The following is a 22,287-nucleotide window of genomic DNA, read 5'->3' as shown; positions in this document are numbered from 1 at the left end:
TCTGCCATTTACTAATTGTGTCACCTTAAAGAAGTTACTTAACTTTTTTATGCTTCATTTTTTCTTATTGGTAAGGTAATAAAGATAATGGCATTTCTTTCACAGTGTGTGGTAAGGAAGAAAGGAGATGATTCAGGTAAAGTGCCAGAATATTAATTCATTTACACAAATGTTTACTGAATATACGTGCCAGGCACCATGCTAGCCCCTGAAGATAGAGACAATAGTAAACAAAACCGATTGAAAAGAAGCAAAACCTGCCCTAATGGATCTTGATTCTATATCACAAAAAGTAACAACAAATGCCTAGTACATAGGAGTGATATGTATTATCTCTATGTTACAAAACAATATCCCAAGACGAGTTTTGTGGTTCTAACTTACATTGTTTCTATAAATTTTATGGTAATAAAGAATAATACTCCACATATGGTGATAATAAAAACACAATCCAAGGTAACTCAGACATTGGGGCGACATCAGAAATCAGGAAGGGGAAACAAATTTGAGAAAAGGTCTGGTAAGATTTTGAATGCATTTACCGCACTCGTTTGTTCGAGGAAAACTATGTGATTGCTCTGGCCCGGGCCTGAAATCTTCCTGAGAAAGAATAGCCTGTTTAAGCCGTGGGAGAGAATGTATATTCGTCACCACCTTATAACAAGACATGCAGACACCAGACATTCTGGATATATTTTATTAATGCAAATGACTCCACAGTCAACAGTCTCGGGGGTTTTATTCACGGGACAGATGGAAGCATCGGTAGAAAATAAAGACCTGATGAAGTCTGGTACAATCAGCAACATCGAGGCCCCGGTCCTGCGTTGCCAAGGCAACAGACTCCGCCCCCGCCCAGAAGAGAGAGAAGCTGAAACCTTGGTGACCCAGGAAGGTGGCCGCCACCCTTATGTATACAGTTGTTTTTTTTATGGTTGGAAATAGGTAAGGGACACACTGAGAGTGCTAGTCTGGGTGCCGTCTGCTCTCGACAGAGGGCGCTATAAAAGGAGGTTCACTATCAGCAGCAACCCTTTTGTTTGCACTTCGACGCAAAGGCGCCCGAGAATTCCTTTCAACCGGTGGGTGATGTCTAACCGGAAAAGCGCCGCCCGCTCAGGAGTGGCAACCGAGTTAGTCCCACCCCCAATAACCTCTCGCGATCGTTGGGGGGGGGTGTGGGGTCAGTGACGTCACTTCCTGTCTCGATCCACGCGCTCCCTCCGCGATTGGTCCGTTTCCAGAGCCGGCTGGGTCCTGGGGTGGCACGTGTGTCGAGGCCTAAAGTCGCGGTTGTGAGCTGAGACTTAGTCGCCCCCTCGGTTTTGAGGGTGTGGGCACCGCTCTTTTAGGGGGGTGAGCGCCGCGGGACTGCAGCATGGTGAGCAAATGTTGCCTCGGAGGCGGGGCGCTGTTTCACAGGGGCCGGGCTGGTTCCGGTAATGCCGGAGGCTACGGCGGCCTGCGTCTGGGTAATGCCAGAGGGTGCTCGCGGAACGGTACCCGGAACGAGTCCCCCTAGTCACCCTGGACCGACTTTGCAAGTTACAGTTTCCCACGACTGAGCCTCTCTGGGGAGTGGCTGGGAGAGAATGGCTCCCCTTACTTCCCTGGGGACCTGCAGCTCTGCGTGCGTTCGGTTGACTAAAAATCTGGGACACCAGACATAATCGTGCCACCCTGTGCTTCTTGGGGTCAGGCAGAGGGAGTTACTGATCTTCCAGGCGCTGGAGTGGCAGGTGTGTCTAGCTGTCTGCTTGCTTAGGGTAAAGGAACTTGTGGGAGAGTCTAAGGTTGGGCCCAAAGTAAGGCTATATACTCAGGTAGTTTCTCCGTTTAGAGAACCAGGATTGAATAGTGAAATACGAATGTGGAAAGGAACCATGGATCTTATTAAACTTCAGCTGTTTGTGTTGTGGTTCTATTTACTAGTTGGGAGATGAAGTATTTGCCCTATTTGGAACTGTCAATCTAACTTTTCCTTGATGCTGGCTGCTTGACACACTGGTTCATCCTGCCTGAGACCTGCCCTGAGCACCCAATCTAAAGTAACTCAAGTCATTTTCACATCGCATGGTATAATTTCTTCACCTGAAATCATTATGTTGCTTATTTTCTTCCTAATAATAGGGACTTAATCTTTCCCACTGCTGTATTACATTTCCATTAGCAAGGTGTGGCACAGAGTAGGTGCTCAACAAATGCTTGTTAAGTGAAGGTTAAGTATGGTTTCTACAGAACACAGCTGGTATTGCCTGTGCTGGACGTGTAGATTTAAGAAAATCTGTTGATCCTTCACATGATTTGTAGACAATGCATGTGTGCACTATGGGATTATTATGGGGTTTTTTTGTTCTGTTAATAACTTGTTCTGATTCTGTTCCTTTGAAGCCTCACAGGAAGAAAAAGCCCTTTATAGAGAAGAAGAAAGCTGTGTCTTTTCACTTGGTTCATCGGAGCCAACGAGATCCTTTAGCAGCTGATGAGACTGCACCCCAAAGGGTTCTGTTGCCCACACAAAAAGTAGGTCCTGTTCTTTAGTCAGTGCGTTTGTAGGTGGACTGTTAGTAGTTTTTAATTGTTAGCCAACTGTTATTCTCACATAACATCTTCTGCGAAATAATCTGACTTAATTTTCAGTACATGTGCTGATTTTTACATGCATTTTATTTTGATTGGTAGGATAAAGCATCTTTGAGATGTTTTAGTTAACAAATCTTTTGGAGTGATGGTAAATATTTACTGAGCCACCAGCAGTGCTGCATGATATTATTTTTAGGTCACAAGCATATGCTCAATTTCTGCTTTCCCTAAGATTCAGCCATTTCATAACTACAAACTACATTTTGCCTCCTTGTTGCTTATGAAATGTAAAACATCTAAACTTTTGGGTTAGTTTTGGAAACTTCAAGGGAGCCTTGAAAAGGTTGATTATTTTACTGTTAGACTTGTTAACAAGAAAGGGAGTGTTGGGGAACTTTGGCTATGCTTAGCTTTTCAGTAAAGCCAGTTTTGTAGTACACTGAGAAGCTTCTCTGCATATAAATGTACATATAAAAGAATGCCTGGGCAACTTGGCAAGACCTCATCTCTACAATAAGTCAAAAATTAGCCGAGCGTGGTAGCGCATGCCTGTAGTTCCAGCACTTGGAAGGCTGAGGCGGAAGGATCACCAGAGCCTAGCAGGTCGAGGCTGCGGTGGCCGGGAGCGACCACTGCACTCCAGTCTGGGCGACAGGGTGAGACTCCAACTCAAAAAAAAAAGAATGTGCATATAAAAGAAACTGTACTTACCTTTTAAGGCCTTCAAGTCTTATAATGATAAAACGTCTGTGTGTGTGTGTGTGTGTGTTGTTCTTTCTTTTTTGAAGGGGGCGGTCAGAGTCTCACTCTTTCGCCCAGGCTAGAGTGCAGTGGCACATTCATGGCTACCCCAGTGTCGACCCACTGGGCTCAGGTGATCCTTCTGCTTCAGCCTTCCAAGTAGCCGGAACTACAGGTGCGCGATACCACGCCTGGCTAACTTTTTGATATATTATAGAGACAAGGTCTCACCAAGTTGCCCGGGCTGGTCTTAAACCCTGGGCTCAGGCAGTCCTCTCGCCTCCGCCTCCCAAAGTACTTGGATTACAGGCTTGAGCCACCGCGCCTGGCCGTGTGTTGTTTCTTGACTCAGATTATTGAACAGAAATGTCTAGTGAAAGGAGGAATTGATATAATTCCATTTTAGTTTTATGTAGTACTCTGGTTTAGAAGCTCTGTATTTCCTGAATTTGTCAAGATTTTTTTTTTCTTATTTCTGTCAGCCAGAATGTTTATGTGCCATCTCCTGTTTGGAAAGTTGTGCTTATTATAAGGTTCTTATGTCTTATCCTCGAAAGGAGTACTAATTCCATTTTGTTTATTATCCAAGGTAAATGATGAAGAAAGGCGGGCAGAACAAAGGAAGTTTGGAGTGTTCTTTGATGATGACTATGACTATCTGCAGCACCTGAGGGAACCATCTGGGCCTTCAGAGCTTATTCCCTCTAGTACTTTCAGTGCACACAACAGCAGAGATGAGAAAGAAGAAACTTTAGTAATTCCGGTCAGACTTTTTAGCAATTTAAGTGGGAGGGAGTAAGTGTGGGAGTGAGGTGAAACCATTTTCAGAACAATATAATAGTTTGGGGTGAGAGGTGGTGTCAGTGTAACAAGCACAAAGATGACCATGCCTCCACTTAAAAATTGTATGTTTGTGTGTGCACATGTATACATCAGGAGAGAGTAGGCCACTTCTTTTATGGTGGCAGGTGTCAACAGTAACAGCCTTTTGTCAGGTTTAGAACTTTTGATTGATAGACATGGCCTTATTAAGCAGCACTTTTTTGTAGAAGAAAAGCAGCTGACTTTCTGCATGTTAACAACTGTTTCAGGATTGTAAACTCTGTTCTAAAATTGAGCTTAACTTTTGTGGAAAGTTCAGATCTTTAACACTTTTGTAAAAGCTGCAGGCTAACCATTAAGGGAAAGCATTAAGAGACTAATGAAATTCCTGCATGCTATTAAACAAAAGTGCAGTTTATGTCAATACTTTGTCTTAAGTACAAATGAGAGCACCTATTTATATTAGTGCTACTAATTTGAGTTCTGTTTTTCCCCTGTTTATATTAAGGGTGCCCATGTTGTATGCCCCTGTTATCTTATTTTTAATTAATACAGAGTGGATTTCCCTGAGGGAAACTTGAAAAAAAAGGAGACATTCATCAGGTTTATAAACAAAAGGGAAGAGATTAAAAGGGCACCAGTTTTCCCTGCTCTTCGGTCTCCAATCCTGTCATTGTCTGAGTATTCCTTTCCTCTGGGAAGATGTGACTGTAGCTCTTTGAGTTCATAGATTGTTGCTTGAGGAGAGGCAGAAGGGTTAGATTTCAGGGTATCATCCCAAAGAAAGAGGTAATAACTGTTGCTTTCATTCACTAAGTAGATTGTGGCTCTTTGGTAAAGCCCCAGATTCCACTGTCACATCTGTATCATAATAGAAGCAACTTCTCTAATCCTTCTTCCCTATGGCTATTCCGTCAGTAATAGAGTACTTACCTTACTGACTCACTGGCTTCTATAACCCATTGAGGGAGAGGAGAGGTTCAGTAGTGGCTCAACTTCTTTATCTAACGAAGAAAAGTTTTAATAAAGTCTTACTTGGCTGAATTATATTGACTAGCAAAAGACTAGCTTTTAGTCCTTAATTCATTATGAGTAATAGTAATTGCTAATTGGCTTTTTAACAGAATAAGGCTCTTAAATGAACACTTCTGTTACCGTGCTGTACAAAAATATGAATTAGCTCCATATACTTTTTGTTTTATTTTACTTTGTAACAAACCACCAAATTGGAAAAGACTAGAAATATTGACTAATTCCTAGAAACAGAGTGCAAGGCAGCATAGAAATGGATAATACTTGAGCAGGCCCTGATTTGCACATGAAGGGAAGAGGGTGCTCCATGGTAGAAAGTAGCTTGACAAACTCAACATGGATGAGAACTACTACCACTCCTCCAAAAAGAAAAGCAGTCGTTGTCTAAACTCTCATCCTGGGTGGGATTTTTTTGACTGCTTTCCAAGATTTGAAATGTCTCCCAAAGGTACAGTCATTAAACACAAGCTGACCTTCTCCCCCCTTTTTAAACTGTAAATTGTAAGGGGTTATATCTATTAGGTTATCTTTGTGATTATTCTAAGGTTAGATAATCACAAAGAGTACCTTTAAAAAACCTAAAAGACTACATAGATCTTACTACAGTTATAAAGAATTAATATTGTAATGTGTTTTTAAAAATACTAAATTGTAAAATTAAATAGGTGAATTGTTTACTGTGACTTATACATAGTAAAGCTGTTTGTTTTTAAAAAAAGCACAAAAAAAATGGATTTTTGCCTGTGTTTATGCTACTGAGAAGCTTATTTTGGAAGCCATGTCATCCTACTGTGTGTGTACTGCCACATGTAGCCTTTACTCATGCCCCTCAGAGGCTTCCAATTCAGAGTGCCCTCAATGAGACAGTAAAGGCATGCAATCCAGGTGTGTGCCTCTACTGGACTGAGAACAGTATGGGTGATGAGGAATATAGAGACAGATAAGACATGGTGGTTACCCTCACGTGACTGACTAGTTGGCTGAGGAGAGGAAACTAAAGCTTAGTAAGGATCAGTCAGAGAATACACACTAATAGATTTATTTAAGTAGATTGCAGCATGTGATGAATGTAGGGAGTTCGCACAAAGGAGAGTTCTAGGATAGTAGTCAGGAAGGGCTTCATGCTTGAGGTAGGAACTGAGCTGACTACTAAAGTGTGGGTACTATTAAAGGGAGAAGAAGGAAGGTTTCGGCCAAGAAGAGAGACATAAGCTATCATTGTGGGGTCTGTCACATTACTTATTACATGATAGTGAGGAACTGGACTTGATTTGCATGGCCATGTTGAATAACATTGGGAAATTTGGGTACACAGAATAGGCTTTGATTTTATAGGACTTTGAAAACAAGGTGCTTTAACACTGTAGAATGAAAATTTAAGACCGGTTATAAGTTCAGAAAGGTCACATGATAAAAATATTAGGGAGTTTAATCTGGCAGTGGGTTTGTAGGTTATATTAAGTATAGACTGAGCAATTGCAGAAGTTTTTGGCTTGGTTAACCATAAATAAGATAGTACTCAAAGGAGCAGAGTGAAATCACTATACAGGAGGATGATTTGTAACCGCTCTAGGATTTAAGATAGTCAATCCAGAGGCTGTGCCATTAATAATAGTTTAAGAGGAAAAATAGTTTTTGTTTTGAAATTTCAGATAAGACTCAGATTTGAATCCCAGAACTTTACAGTCACAGGCAGGCATGCCATTTAACCTTTAGCTTTAGTTCTTTCATTGAAACATACTGATATCTCATGGGACTTGAGGATTAAATGGGATAACGTACTAGAGAAAACATGAAGTATTGTAGGAAGGTTGCTTTTGAGGTGGTGATGGAATATATATGATTAAAAAAATAACCTTGGGACACAGGTGAGAGAATACAGAATGTAGTTGTAACAGTTTCATAGGACTGCAGTAACAAATGACCACAAACTAGATGACTGAATACAACAGAAATGTGTTCTTTCACTGTTTTGGAGACTAAAAGTCTGAAATTAAGGTACTAGCAGTATTGGTTTTTTACTTGGGGGATCCGAGAGAGAATCTAGCATGCCTCACTCCTAGCTTTTGGAGGTTTCCAGCGATCAGTCTGTGGAGTTTCTTGGCTTCTAGATGCTTCACTCCAATCTGTCTTCATCTCATGACATTCTCCCCTGTGTGTCTTTGTGTCTTCACCAGACCTTCTTATATGGGCACACCCTAATCTAGTATGACCTTATCTTAACTAATTATAATTGCAGTGACTCTGTCATCCATGGTCACAGTCTGAGGTTCTGGGTGGACATGAATTTTGCAGGGACACATTTCAGTCCAGTTCAGAAGTACTTCTACATCTAACCATTGTGTAATTTCTTTTTCAAGAGCACTGGAATTAAGTTGCCGTCATCAGTGTTTGCATCGGAGTTTGAGGAAGATATTGGATTATTAAATAAAGCAGCTCCAGTTTCAGGTGTGTTTAATTTCTTTAGCTTCATGTGGTTAAACCTGTGTTTTGCATAAAGAAATGTAGCATAATGTTGTAGGATTTTTAAAAAATCTCTAATGAGGTGTTGAAACAATTGAATTGTGTCTGGAATTGAGAATAGAGATTATTAGGAAGGGATGAGTGTGACCCATGTCCTTTTGTATTACTATCATCAGGTTATTACATCTTTAGAGTTCCGATTTGGAGATCCTCTTTAACTCAGAAATAGAGTTCCTGTTCTTGGTGATCGAATAGAGGACTTTTTACCTTACCTGACCTCTTACAAAAATAACAATTATATTCATCATTCGTTACTTACGGTGTAATTTTGAAAAATAATCTGTTTTTCAAAATTTCTCTCGAGCACGCAAATAATTTTATAGAAGTTCATTTTGCCATTGATACCAGACATGTTGAAAAAGAAATTAAAAAAATTTTTTTTAGTAGCAACACTGTATTTTAAAACAAACACAAGATCCACAGAAGTGATGTTTGGTATTTTCTCATAAGTTTTCTTAATTACTGACTTTCACGTGCCCTGTGGCATTCATTTATTTTATTAATTTATTCTAGATTTTTTAGTTACTGCTCTGTGGTAGGGTCTTGGATTAAACCAGATAAAGCAGAGTCCTTGACCTTAAGTAACTTACTCAGTTGGGAAAGATAGTAAACAAAAAAATTTCAGTTATAGATGGATGAATATTAAGGCTGGGGCACCAAATGCAGCCTCAGGGAGCTGAACAAGGCTTCCTAAAGGAAGCAATATCTGAGTTGGTTTCTTAAATAGAAGTTAGGCAGGTGGTATGAGAGAGCATTGGGAAAGAGGTCATTCCAGGCAGAGAACTGTACATGCAAAAGCAAGAAGACATGAATGTAGGTAACTGCATACATTTTAGCATGCCTAGAAGGAAGGGTATGGGTTAGAAAGAAATGAGGCCAGAGTTAAGCAATGGCCTTATGGCAGAGGGTGTCACAGGCTGTGTCAGATTTTTAAGTTTGAACTTGAAGGTTTTTCTTGAACTTTAGTAATTTTATAGATGGAAGAATTAGCTGAAGAAACAGGCAGTGATTTATTAAAATCTCATAGCCTGAAAAGACTGAAAGTGTAACGTCTACAAATAGTTAATATGAGTTACTTCTGACGGGTGAGTCTAAAGCCCATTTCTTCATGTAGGTGAAAGCTTTGAATTCTGCTAAATAGAAAAAGTTTAATTTTATAGATCTGTAATGGAAGAGTGTTTTTACCAATAGATAAGGAAAGGAGAGGGATTTTTTTCCTTTTTATAAAATTTGTCTTGAAATTCGTCTTTATGTCTGTTCTTCACTAAATTGAACCTAAAGTTCTTCATCCTTCTTTTATCCTCAGTATACAAATAAAATCTGGTATATTATAGACATTCAGGTTGTATTAGTTAAGTGAATGAATTGTGCTTTCTTGGGAATTATTGCACAATTTTTGTTTTCCTTCTAGGGCCACGACTGGATTTTGATCCTGACATTGTTGCAGCGCTTGATGATGATTTTGACTTTGATAATCCAGATAATCTGCTGGAAGATGACTTTATTCTTCAGGCCAATAAGCCAACAGGAGAGGAAGAGGGAATGGATATACAGTGTGTATGGTTTGTTTCAAAGCAGGATGACCTGACTTTTGCTTCTCCGGTGGGATGGTAACCATAGGACTTTACAGTTGGAAGAGAACTTTGGGTGTTTAATCTGAGATTTCTGTACTTAAAGCAGAAAGTGTGCAACATGTGGTCTTTACAAGCTATCAATAGATGGGGCTAAGGTCCTTGGGTCTTGATTATCCCTAATTGCTTTTCTTACTATACCAGATTGGTCAAGCAGCATTGGTCTTCCTACCTAGACAAGTACCTCTCCTGAAATGCCCTCCAGTTTTACTTCTGTAAAGTTGTTTTGTTCTGTTATTTTAAAAGTTATTTTGACAGGTAATTTATGTATGACTCCTTGACTTTAGGAAATCTGAGAATGAAGAAGATAGTGAGTGGGAAGATGTGGATGATGAGAAGGGAAAAGATAGTGAAGATGATGACTGTGACTCCGCAGGCCCCTTATCAGATGAAGATGATATGTCTGCTCATGGAAAACGTCATGGAGCTATCGAAAATCACTTGTTCTGGGATGAGGAAACGAAAAGTCGCTTCACACAGTATTCTATGACTTCTTCAGTCATGAGGAGAAACGAACAGCTGACCCTACATGATGAGAGGTTTGAGAAGGTAAGGTCCCAAAATAAGGGACATTTTAATGTTGTCTCCTGGTAAATTTTATTGAAAGAGAGATTGGGACAAAAGCTAAAATTTTTAGTATTAAAACAGAGCTTAAAACCCCCTTAGTTTTGATTCTAGAAAGAATGTGTATAGATCAAAAGGACTTATCAGATCAAACATTCTGATTTTTTTGAGTTCTGCCATTTTGATTCTGAAGTTCTTCAACTAATCCATAAGTTGCTGTTTTCCTAACGCTTTGGTCTGAACGTATACATTTTCATTTCTTTTAGTTTCTCATTTGGAGTTTTCAGACATAACTAACACTGAGGAACAGAATGGAGTTAGAGTATAGGATACTATAAAAGCTTGAATTGTATTGTACTGGATTTGATGGTGTTGTGATGTATTAGCGCCAGAGTTTGTGAGCCCATCCTGTAGCCAGTCTGTACAGGTTCTCTACCCCACCTATCCTGTCCTGTAGCACTTAGCACCCCCTCACATCATCTCTAACATGCTTCTTTATTATGTATATAAATTTGTCTCTGATTAGAAGGCATTCCCCAAGGGCAGAGATTTTTGTTGTATTTTGCTCTACAGTGGTGTCTAGCATATGGTAGTTCAGACTCTTTCTTCATCACTTTTGAAGAAGTGGTTTCTTTTAAGGTGAATCTAAGATAAAGTTTCCAACTTAGCTACCTTCTCACAAAATATTAGTTTCTCTCGTCTCTCTGGAGAGGTAAACTGTTAATACGAATAATCTCACGCTTCAGGAGTTAAATCACCCCCTGCTTACTCTTTGACAAAGGCTGCCAGTGATAACAGCATTTGAATAATACAGTAAATGTTGTCTAAACAAGAATGGAATTTATATATTGGTAGGAGACTGTTCAGTTACACCAACTGTTTGTATAACCAAGAAATTTGAAAGTGTCTTCAAAAATGTTTGCAATAAAGGTCTCTGCCTAGCATTTTATTCTTCAAGCTGAGTGACTTAGCTACCTTTCATTTATATGTGAAGTGGAAGCCTATTTTCAGTCTAAATGTAAATCGCAAATTACTGGTACATTTGTTTTTCACTTTCTGTTTATATTCAAGTTTTATGAGCAATATGATGATGATGAAATTGGAGCTCTGGATAATGCTGAACTGGAAGGTTCCATTCAAGTAGACAGCAATCGCTTACAAGAAGTTTTAAATGACTACTATAAAGAAAAGGCAGAGAAGTATGGTGACTTTTCTTTTTCTTGTTTAATGCTGTTTTGCTATTTTTTCTAAAAATCTCCAGATAAGGTCTATAGTTGTATAACTGAATTGAAGAAAAGATCTACCTAGTCAGAATCCATATTAAGAAAATGAAAGAGACAGAAAAAGAAAAAAAAGATGGGAGGTTTAAAAAAATGATATGTTTTCTGATAAACTTGGATTCATCTGTAGCTCATCTGTTTTGCCTACATTTTGGTATTAAGAATTCTAAAGTGCAATGTGACGATGGAGCACACAGGGAAACACTCTCTCTGTATTTTTAACTTAAGAGTCATGATAAGGTAACTAAGGGTTAGAAAATAAGATGGTGCTTCTAGCCTTTTTGACTGAAGAATTATTTTGACTTATACAGTCAAATTATACTGTTTATTTCATCTTTCTGAAACGCCAGGTGTTCTGAGAAGTAGATATTTATGGCTTATGGAAAGATAAGAAGCATTTTCTCTCCAGTTGGATTAGCAAAACAAGCAAGTCAGTTACTTGGCTAATCAGCATCCACATCAAGGTGGCTCTTCTCTGAGAGAACTTGATATGGTGCTTAAATCTGCTAAAAAGGTCTGATGTTCACGATCACTAATAGGTTGATCCCACAGCAGAACAAAGAGGTATATACTTTTACTGAATGTTTGAATATTTTGGAGAGACAGATGGGCTTAAGCTTTTCTAGGCTTTAAAGAAGCCTGTTTTCATAAGAAAGCTGCTGTCTTGTTTAATGTATTATAATCTTGCAAAACTCAGCTAGATCTTCCCTACTTATCAGCAAGCAGAATGAATGTCCAGAACGCAATAAGGGGAAGAGACAGGGCTAGGTAGAAAGAAGTTTGATAGGAAGTGACAGGGGCACAGGAATATGTGGATTTTTAAAAATTGCTGTTTTTTCCAGTGGTCTTAAAGTACAGTTTTAGTGACATAAAGCATAATGATGTTTTTTTTTCCTCTTCTGTCTTCATTTTTAAAATGCAATCAAAAGTTGTGTAAAATTGAATACCCTTGAACCCTTTGAGGATCAAGACCTGCCAATGAATGAGATTGATGAGTCTGAGGAAGAAGAAATCATTACTGTAGTTCTTGAAGAAGCCAAAGAGAAGTGGGATTGTGAATCCATTTGCAGTAAGTATATTCGTGTTCATTTTACTGTTAAAGGTGTAATAGCAATTTAAAGAATTAAGTACATCAACTTTGAAAAGGTACACAGAGTAGAAGTTAGACTTTAGGGAATTTGTGAAAATGGTTTGAAAAGAGCAATACTCATATTACTGAGTTGTAAGCAGTTTATAAGAGAGACTCTGGCCCAGCGTGGTGGCTCATGCCTATAATCCCAGCACTTTGGGAGGCTGAGGTGAGAGGATTGCCTGAGTCCATAGGTTCGAGACCAGCCTGAACAACTTGTTGAGACCTCATCTCTAGAATAAATCAAAAAATTAGCTGGGTGTGGTGGTGTGTGCCTATAGTTCCAGCTACTTGGTAGGCTGAGGTGGAAGTATCACCTGAGCCCAGCAGTTCAAGGCAGCTGTGGCCATGAGCATGCTGCTGCACTTCATCCAGCCTGAGCAACAGAGTGAGACTCCAACTCAAAACAAAAAAAGAGAGAGAGAGAGAGACTTCAGTGTTGTTTTGTACTGTGAAAACACCAAGATTACAAATCTAGTAGGAAGTCAGTAATTTTTTTTTTTTTTTAGGCACATACTCTAATTTATACAACCATCCACAGCTTATCAAGTATCAGCCAAAGGTAAGTCCTAATGTGCTGAGCTATATGCAGAAAATAGCAAATTTTCACAGTAAGTTTGTCCTTTTGTGACTAGCAGTGATATTAGGAAAAGCACCAATATGTTGTATGTCATTAATGAGCTATTTTTTAATAGGAATAAGAAACATGAATGCCATTTTATCTTTTTTTCAGCCCAAACAAATTCAGGTATCTTCTAAAACAGGAATACCTCTCAATGTCTTACCTAAGAAAGGACTCACAGCAAAACAAGCTGAGCGAATGCAGATGATTAATGACAGTGATCTGCCTAAGGTATCAACCCAACCGCGATCTAAAAATGAAAGCAAAGAAGATAAAAAAGCAAGAAAGCAAGCTATAAAAGAAGAGCGCAAGGTAAAATATATTTTTCAAATATGAGACTTACAAAGAACTGGTGGAGGGAAATTTATGGGAATTTTCTTTCATAAAAACTGTCTGTTAGTTTAAAGATTTGAATAATACTAGTATTTTCTTGCACAGGAACGAAGAGTGGAGAAGAAAGCTAACAAATTAGCATTTAAACTGGAGAAAAAGAGACAGGAAAAAGAGCTGCTGAACTTGAAGAAAAATGTTGAGGGTCTAAAGCTGTAGACAGTGGAACATTTAGAGTAAGGTGCCATTCCCTGTTAAGGGTTTCTCATTATATGCAGTAATTAACTAGAATCTCCAGAGAGGCAAAACTGTTTGCCATTTTTACTGGCAGATATTAAAGAGAAAAATACAATATTTGTATTCTTTTTATACCAGCTAGTTACTTACCCCTACCAACCATCTTGTAAATATTGTAATATTTTAAAGGTTAATATTAAAGCTTAGATTTGCTCTGAAATAAATAAATGACTTCATGAATGTGAAATGTTTGGATAAATTAAAGGAAAAATAGCTTCATAACTTGAATGGAATTGGTACATTCATTTATTTGTATGGTTGTCATAGTTGTTTTTTGCAGATGTTCTCAAATATTTCTTTGAAACCTCTCCATGCCTTTTCAGGAATTACATGGTTTAATTTGCTGTAAGTAGAAAAGTGGTCTGGTTAAACTCAGTTTTGAAATGGTGAATTTATTCTGTTCAGGGGCAAGATGAGTTTTCCTGAGAAGTTTTCACTGTTAGGAAGTGAATTAGTCCCTTGTGTATACAAAGGACTATTTCAAAAGGATGATAAAACAATATTAAGGTTGTTTGAACTCATATTTCTTGTTATATTACTGTGTGACTTGCTTTTGGGATTTAGGAATAGAGGCAGGAAACAGAATAGTAGAAGAAATAGTCAAGAAAATGTATTTCTCTTCAATGAGTCCCTTTCTCAAAATCAGAAATATTTACTTCAGTTTAAGTTTGTTTTCTCAACATTATTTAATGCTTGGCACCATTCACACTTGGTTAAAATACATAATTGAAAACTTTTCCTGTTTTTGATGAGTTGTTTTTTGTTTTAACTTCTTTAAACCTTTGCAAGGTTTGGGCAATGACACCATCACAATTGTTAATTATTTGGTAAACTGTGGCTTCTTGCAATGGATTAGTGGTCCTGGTTTATGTGTCCCTGACTATTGTGTTGTTATCTGGACTGCTGAAAAATCTGTGGACACTGTTGGTCTGAGTTAGGAACAGAATGGCTGGGGCAGAACCATTTCTGGCAGGTAAGCTACATTTACATCTAAATTACTAGAAAGTGTCTTCATCTGCAATCATTTGATGATGGCTTTTCCAAAGCTGAGACGTATTAGTTTGTTTTACCATATGTGATCCATTTAGATCTAAGTAAATTATTGTAGGATTCTTTAAAGAGTTGTAAAAACTGATAGTGTTAGTTATTATACCAACATGATTCGAAAAACCTTGTCTGAAGAGTTTGTCATTGCAAAAGTAGGATACTGGAGAGAGTGTACAGTATTTAAATGCCAGCCTGTGAAGCAAAGGGTCAGATGATGGTTTATGTTAGTATGGGGAATGTAAATACTAAAAGAATTGACCATTTGTTTTGGTAGCTATCTCAATTAAAGGTTCTCAAAACTATCTCTACAAAAAATTTAAAAATTAGCTAGATGTGTTGGTGTGCGCCAGTATCCCATCTGCTCAGGAAACTGGGGTGGAAGGATCACCAGAGACCAGGAGGTCAAGGCTGTGTACATACCACTACACTCCAATCAGGGCAGCAGAGTGAGACCCTGACTCAAAAAAAAAAAGTTGGGAACTGAATGTGAAAGATCCATGCTAAATATTGGAGTCCAAAGAGATTGGAGGGTTTTTGTGTCTAGGCACCACATCATCTGAGGAGGCAGGGTAGACGCAGCAAAATGTAACTCACGATGCTGCCACTTGTAACCAGTATCTTGGTGCTTGCTGTTCCCCCTGAAAGGCTCTTAGTGCAAACCTTCCTCAAGGTTGGTGTTCAGTTGTCACCTTTCTTATAGGCTTTTCCCTGAGTATGTATTTTAAACTAGTACATACATCCCTCCCCTGTATCCTTGGTCCTCCTGCATTTTATTTTCCATAGCACCCATTAACACAGGCGACTTTCTCAGTCTCCTTTCGCTAGAACAAACCCCAAGGTTTTGTTTATTGCTTTATCCCCAGAGTCTAGAACAGTGCCTAGCATTCAGGATACAGTCACTAAGTCGTGTATGAATGAATGGATAGATGGGAAAGACATTTCAGAAGAGAATTACTTAAATGCAGAAAGAGCAGTAGACAGACTTACTGGGGCTAGTGAGAAGAAAGAAAGGCCTAAGAGATCACAGATGAGCAAAATCATGAGTTTTTCTCTTGTATTTTTTTTTCTTTTTTGAGTCAGAGTCTTAGTCTGTCACCCCGGCTGAAGTGCAGTCATACTTTCACAGCCACCACAGCTTCAACCTTCTGGGCTCAGGTGATCCTTCCACCTCAGCCTTCCGAGTAGCTGGAACTACAGGCATATGCCACCATGCCCAGCTAATTCTTTTTTTATTTTACTGTAGAGATGAGGGCTTGCCAAGTTGCCCAGGCTGGTCTCAAACCCTTGGACCTGAGCAATCCTCTCACTTCCCAAAGTGCTAGGATTATAGGCATAAGCCACCACGCCCAGCCTGTCTCTTGTATTTTAAAACAACTATTTCGTTTAAGCACTGTCCATGATTGATTTTTAGGTACGGTGGGGGTGTCTGATCTAATTTGTTACTCAAAAATATTTTTGACTAGACTCAGACTTAGGAGTAGCAGCTTACAAAGGACAGCCTGTGTCTCCAAGATGATGATCTGTTCCTGGCATTTTTCTTTGTCCCCCTTCAATCTCCTGACCAAAAGTTTAGTGTAACCTGCAGCTTCTTCCTTGTTTTTCTTAGTATGCTATTTCTTCAGAGCAGTATGTCAGCATTTGTTTTGCAGGACACATGGAGTAATGAAATACTGAATCTTGGGTGCTTTGGTCCTAGGGTGTTCTTATAACATATTGGTAAACATCATCTTCTTTAGTTAGAGAGATTGAAAAGTTTGCAGATTGTGTTAGCTCTTTGGGCCCCAGTTGACGAGGCATAGTCGATTCAGTCAACCTGGGAATATCCATCCTCTCTTTTCTTTTTTTTTGCAATAGCCAAGTGGAGAATGCTCAGAGTGGCATCCATGGTGCAACCCCGAACAGACTTGTGCTTTCTTTTCCAGTGCTCCTTGGTCTATAACAGGAAGGCCCTTACTCAGCAGCAGATGGACATGGCCATGGGTCAAGACAGCCTTCCACATGGGGAAAACTTGTTTTTTGTTCCCACCACTGATTTGGACCACAACCCTTCCCTTCTTCACCTAGAGTGTCAGCAACAAGTTCTGTGGCCCTGCATTTATTATAAAAAGTATGAAGTTTGCATTTGTCACCCACTTTAATGAGCTTCTGGCAACCAGTGGCTGGGAAGGAGATGTTCAGCTTCATCGTGAAGTAGCTGATCTCCCCCGAGGCACCACAGAAAAGAGGGTCTATGGTTGTTTAAAATCACTTTGTCACATATTTTAGTGCCGTAGGTGCTCCTCCACTTATAATGGGTTTGCATCCACATAAGTTGAAAATACGGTAAGTCAAAAATGTGATTAATACACGTAGCCTAACAGATGATCATAGTTTAGCCCATCCTACCTTAAACGTGCTCAGAACACTTAAATTTACCTACAGTTGGACAAAATCAATCTGGCAATACAGTACAATGTAGAATATCTGTTGTTCGCCCTCATGATCACTTGAATGACTGGGTAGGGAAGCTGACTGTTGTTGTCCAGCATCAGGAGAGTATTGTAACACCTCCTACTGAATGTGTATCACTTTTTGCACCATTGCAAAGTTGAAAAGTCGTAAACTGAGCCATTGTAAGTTGGGGGCCATCTGTACTGTTATTTTGTAAGATTAAGTATCTCAAATACTATTACCATTGGTGTGTGTTACCTGTGATGCCCTGTATCCATACCTTCTTTGTGATGTCATCAGATCCTCTCAGGTAAAGGACAGAACTCTAACCATCTTATAACTTTACTGTTACATTTTCAAGACTTCAGTATTGTTTCTTCATGTGTGTTGACATAGGTGTGCTTTATCAAGCTTATTCCAGTTAAAGGGTAGGAAAAGCTAAAAATTCTAATGGCCTTACATTTTAATTGTGAGGTTTATGGGAAAATATATAATAAAGCTAACATTTACTATTCAAACTAAAGAATAGAACATAGAAATTACCTGTGGGCCCATCTTCAATTTTATTCCACTCTTTCAGGTAATTCTTAGGTACTATCCATGCTGTCATACAGGTTGAGTTTCCCTATTCTGAAATTTGAGATGCTCCAAAATTCAGAATGTTTTGAGTGCCAATGTGACATCACAAGAAGAAAATTCCACATATAAGTTCTTAGCACAGACTTTGTTTCATGCACAAAATGGTTTCAAATATTGTATAAGATTGCCAACCAGGCAATCCCAGCATTTTGGGAGACAAAGACAGGAGAATCAATTGAGACTGGGAATTTGAGAGCCTGGACAACATAGTGAGTCCCTGACTCTACAAAACCTTTATAGAAAAAAAATTACCTTAAAGCTCTGTACTTAAGGTGGTATATGAAACAAATAAATTATTTCTTTTTTAAAAATTACCTGTATGGTAGCCATAAATACAATGTCTTGTTTAGTTTTGAACAACTGAGGAACAAGCACAAACCTAACTTTTTGAGGGCAATAATTGACACCATTACTTGAAAGAATTCTAGAGAAGACAAACTGTGAACAGTCCCTGGGTCTGACTAACACTTCTAGGTTTACAAGAGACTCATGTGTAGATGTCAGTGAGCAAGGTGATAAGTAAGTTTTAACAAACACAAGTCACCACAGTTGAGGCATCCTGGATCTGCAGAAATATGCTTAGAGGATTGCATGCTTGTTTTATATTTTCTGCTTTTAAGCTCACCATGACCTGCCTCTGTATCTCAAGATCAATGCAGAAACTTCTTGTGGGATAAAATGAATGTCCTCAACCGATACGTCCAGGCAGGGGACAGCAGGCACGTTATTGGAACATGGCTAAACACACCAAGTATACAAGAGAATGGGAGCCAGACTTCCTTGGATATAATACCCCAAGATTTCAAAGGAAGTGAGTAGGTTGTGATAGCCTTCAACGTGCCTGTGTCTTTAATCGCACACAACTCCAACCTGGCCTGGTTGCTCTCTGGTTCTGGTGCCTAGCTATCGTCCTGGTAATTCCCTTCTCTCCATCCAATGTTAAATTGCCCTTTCCTGTATCTTTTATTCACATATTTGTGGATCACATCCTCCAGTAATTCATGAAATGGGGTGTAAGATGTAAATTTTGAGAACTTGGATGTCTGGAAATGTATTCTACTCTCATATTGGATTGATAGCTTCACTGGGTATAGAATTCTAGGTTGTAGATTATTTTACTTCAGAAGTTTAAAGGGTTTTTTTTCCATTTATTTCCATTTCCAATTTTGCTGTTTGGGAATCCAAAGCCATTCTGATTGCTGATAGTTTGTATATAACTGGTCTTTTTTTTTTTTTTTTTTTTTGAAGTCTGTAGAATCTGTCTTCAGTGTCCTGAAACTGCATAATGGTGTTTGTTATAGATCTATTTTCATCCATTGCATTGAGTCCTTTCAGTCGGGAGGCTTATGTCTTTTATTTCAGGATTTTTTTTTCCCCCCAAGAGAGCTGGAGTATGGAAATTGTTAAAAAATTATTTTTATTTCCTTGTGTTTTCTCCTCTTTCTCTCTTGAACTTTTATTTGGAGTAGAGCTCTCTGGACTAGTACTCTAATTTTCTTATGTTTCTTTTCCATTTCTGTGGCATTTTACTTTCTGGGAGATTTCCCTAATTTTATCTTCTGACCTATTGAGTTTTCATTTTGCCTCTAAGGCTCCCCCCCACCCCCCGAGCTTTGGTTTTTCTTTAAGTTGCTTTTATTTATTTATTTATTTAGTTAGTTAGTTAGTTATTTTTGGTCTGTTTTGGACTTATATGATAGAAACTTTCCTCAGATCTTTGGAAATTCCTGTCTTTTCCTGCTCATGAAATTCCTGGTCATGATTAAGATTAGAGGGAAAAAAACCGAATAGGAATTCTGAATGAGTGGGTAGCATTTGGTAACAGCTTTATTGTATGGGGGTCTGGGTGAGCTGTTTGGGAATCTTTCAATATTAATATCTTTAGGTATTTCCTAATGTAACCTGGGGAAGTTTTCAGTCTGCCTTGAGGGTAAGGGCCTGGCAGGCAGAGTTCTGTAAGCCAAGAAGTTGATGGTGGGCATAGGGGTATTTTCTGCTTTTAGTATTACTAGTCATAATATTAATCACTAGTTTATATATATGTACACATGTATGTATAGACATGCATGGATATATAATTGATCCTCATTATTCATGAATTTTCTTTTTGCAAATTCACCTACTCACTAAAATTTACTTATAACCTCAGCGTCAATACTCATAGCACTTTTACAGTCATTTGCAGACATGCACATAATGGTAAAAAAGTTGAGTCGCCCAGCACATTTTCTCAGCTGATGTTGGACCGGTGATGCTCTACCTTCTTATTTCAGTGCTCATACTGTAAACAAGTATTTTTTTCACAGACTAGTTCACATTTTTTGCATTTTTGTGCTTTTTCTTTGGTGATTTCATTGTTGAAAATGGCCACTAAGCATAGTGCTTAAGTGCCATCTAGTGTTTCTAAACACAAGGCTGTGTGATGTGCCCTAAGGATAAAACATGTGGGTTATGTAGGCATTCAGGCATGCGTTGTAGTACATGAGTTCAATGTTATTAAGTCAACTATATATATTAGATAAGATGTCTTTAAACAAAAACACACATAAAATAAGGTTTCGTGTTGATCCATTGACAAAACTTGTGACCAGAAACTCACAGGAACCTAATCCAGTATTTCCTCTAGGAGCAATCATCATTCAGCATTTGCTAATTCAGTGGTTTTAGTGACCTCATAGAACATGGTTACCACAAAAAATGGAAACCAACTGTATATGTGTATCTATCTATATCTACTTTCCTGTCTCTCTTGGCTGTAGTACTCATGCCTTCAGCTGTGCCTCATTGATTAATACACAGACCTCTTTTATCCTTTCCAGAAAATAGAATCTGCGAGAAAGGGGGAAGGACAGACATTCAAATTGGGGGTGTGGGAATGATCTAAGAATCTTAACTTCTTTTCAAACAACTTTCCCGTTGGCCCTTCATATCTTGGCAGCCTCTTCCTACTCATTCACCCTGCCCCAGTTACTGAGGTACGTGTCGCTCCAGAGGTTCCTATGGCTTTTAAGGCTCTATAGTATACATGTCAGTTCTCAGTTCTCTCCTACTGTCAGCTTGGCAAGTGGATTTTGATGTATCTTTAAGTCCTCCAAGTCAATTACCATATCTGTCAGCTTTCCAGATTTTAGGTTTTTTGTTTGTTTTGTTTTCTCCCTGTCATGTTTATATGTCCCTTTACTGTGGCTGTATTACAATTTGGGAGGAAAGCAAAATTAGGTGGGGTGTTCTGTTATCCTGTCTCAGTCTTTATTCATTTTCTTGTTTCATGACTCATGTTCTGAGATAAATTGTTAAGTTGAGGTCACTATGCCATCCCCTTGGCAGAGGGCCTTGGAAGATGTTGATACTGTCAAGTATTTGCATATTTTGGACTGCAGAGAACTTGAGTTCTTTGACTTGTTGACATCTAGATGAGAAAATGTCTTCCTTTTTTCTTCTCTACTGTGCATAAGAGAATGTAGATTAGTAAGTGTCTCTACAAAGCATTATTAACTTCCAACCCAGAAAGAGAATGTCTGGTCAAAAGTAGAACTTTGTGGACAGGCTTTGTGGTTAGCCTGTAATCCCTGCACTTTGGGAGGCTAAGATGAGTGGATTGCCCAAACCTGCGAGTTCGAGACCAGCCCGGGCAACTTGACGAAACCTTGTCTTTACAATAAATAAAAAATTAGCCAGGTGTGGTAGCCACTGCACTCCAGCCTGGGTGACAGAGTGAGACTCAAAAAAAAAAAAACAAGAAGTAGAACTTTGTTTCAATCTCATTCTAAACCTAATCTCCACGCTTTGTGTAAGGACTGAGATCTTTATAGTGCTTATTTTTTTACTTGTGATGTGCTAAACCAAATACATTATTACCCCCAGATCCCTTCCTTCTCCTCGTTTTTATTTTATTTATTTTTTTTGACAAAGCATTACTGTCTCACTGTCACCCAGGCTGGAGTGCAGTGGCACACTCGTGGCCACTGCCACCTCCATCTGCTGGGCTCAGGCAGTCCTTCCCCCTCAGCCTTCCAAGTAGCTGGAACCACAGGCATATGCCACCATGCCCGGCTGATCTTTTTTTTAAATTGATTGTAGAGACAAGGTCTTGCCAAGTTGCCCAGGCTGGTCTTGAGCCCCTGGGCTCAGGCAGTTCTCTTGCCTCAGACTTCCGAAGTGCTGGAATTATGTGCATGAGCCTCTGCAGCCAGCTAATTTTAATATTTTCAAAGATTATAAACCAATGTTTAAAAATAGTGGCCACTATAATAGTTTACTAAGTATGACTCCAAGTAGAGAGGGAAAGGTTAGAAATAGCTAAGTTGATACTCCATTTTAGAACATTTTTTTCCCTTAAATCCTCTTTCAAGAAAAAAGTTCTAGAACATTTTCTATCAAAGAGATTCTTTTTTATTTTTCAAAAGTCACTTGTTTATTCTGACTTTTACGATAGTAATGTATAATCTTTGTTAAGTTGAAAATTCTGGAAAATAAAGAATAATATCTTTATTCATATCACTGAAAGGTAATTATTCTGTGTGTGTCTTTCTAGTCCTTATTTGTAAATATATAAATTATACAAATAAAATATATCATTAACATTTTTCCATGTTATTCTCCCTCCCACGAATTATT

General features: G+C 38.7%; 2 protein-coding genes across 2 annotated transcripts in view; both read left to right on the top strand.

Moving 5' to 3' along the window:
- The first annotated feature begins 1,249 nt into the window (after window positions 1-1,249).
- Window positions 1,250-13,782, top strand: LTV1 (LTV1 ribosome biogenesis factor). Its single transcript, XM_021709737.1, has 11 exons — window positions 1,250-1,381; window positions 2,392-2,523; window positions 3,914-4,087; window positions 7,539-7,626; window positions 9,113-9,263; window positions 9,620-9,881; window positions 10,968-11,095; window positions 12,106-12,245; window positions 12,815-12,867; window positions 13,039-13,239; window positions 13,366-13,782. Exons 1-11 carry the CDS (start codon window positions 1,379-1,381, stop codon window positions 13,474-13,476), a joined length of 1,443 nt encoding a protein of 480 aa, XP_021565412.1. The 5' UTR covers window positions 1,250-1,378; the 3' UTR covers window positions 13,477-13,782.
- Window positions 13,783-14,214: 432 nt separating this feature from the next.
- ZC2HC1B (zinc finger C2HC-type containing 1B) overlaps window positions 14,215-22,287 on the top strand; it is a 56,672-nt gene continuing 48,599 nt past the window's right edge. The window contains exon 1 of the mRNA XM_021709747.1: window positions 14,215-14,527. Within this exon, the coding sequence (XP_021565422.1) occupies window positions 14,500-14,527 (28 nt within the window). The 5' untranslated portion in view covers window positions 14,215-14,499. The remainder of the gene's footprint in view (window positions 14,528-22,287) is intronic.

This window comes from Carlito syrichta, unplaced genomic scaffold (genome assembly GCF_000164805.1).
Source record: "Carlito syrichta isolate Samal-C Ts95f unplaced genomic scaffold, Tarsius_syrichta-2.0.1 Scaffold279568, whole genome shotgun sequence".
Taxonomy (NCBI): Eukaryota; Metazoa; Chordata; class Mammalia; order Primates; family Tarsiidae; genus Carlito; species Carlito syrichta.
Note: the sequence above shows the minus strand (reverse complement) of the source record. Positions and strands in the feature narration are given on the sequence as shown.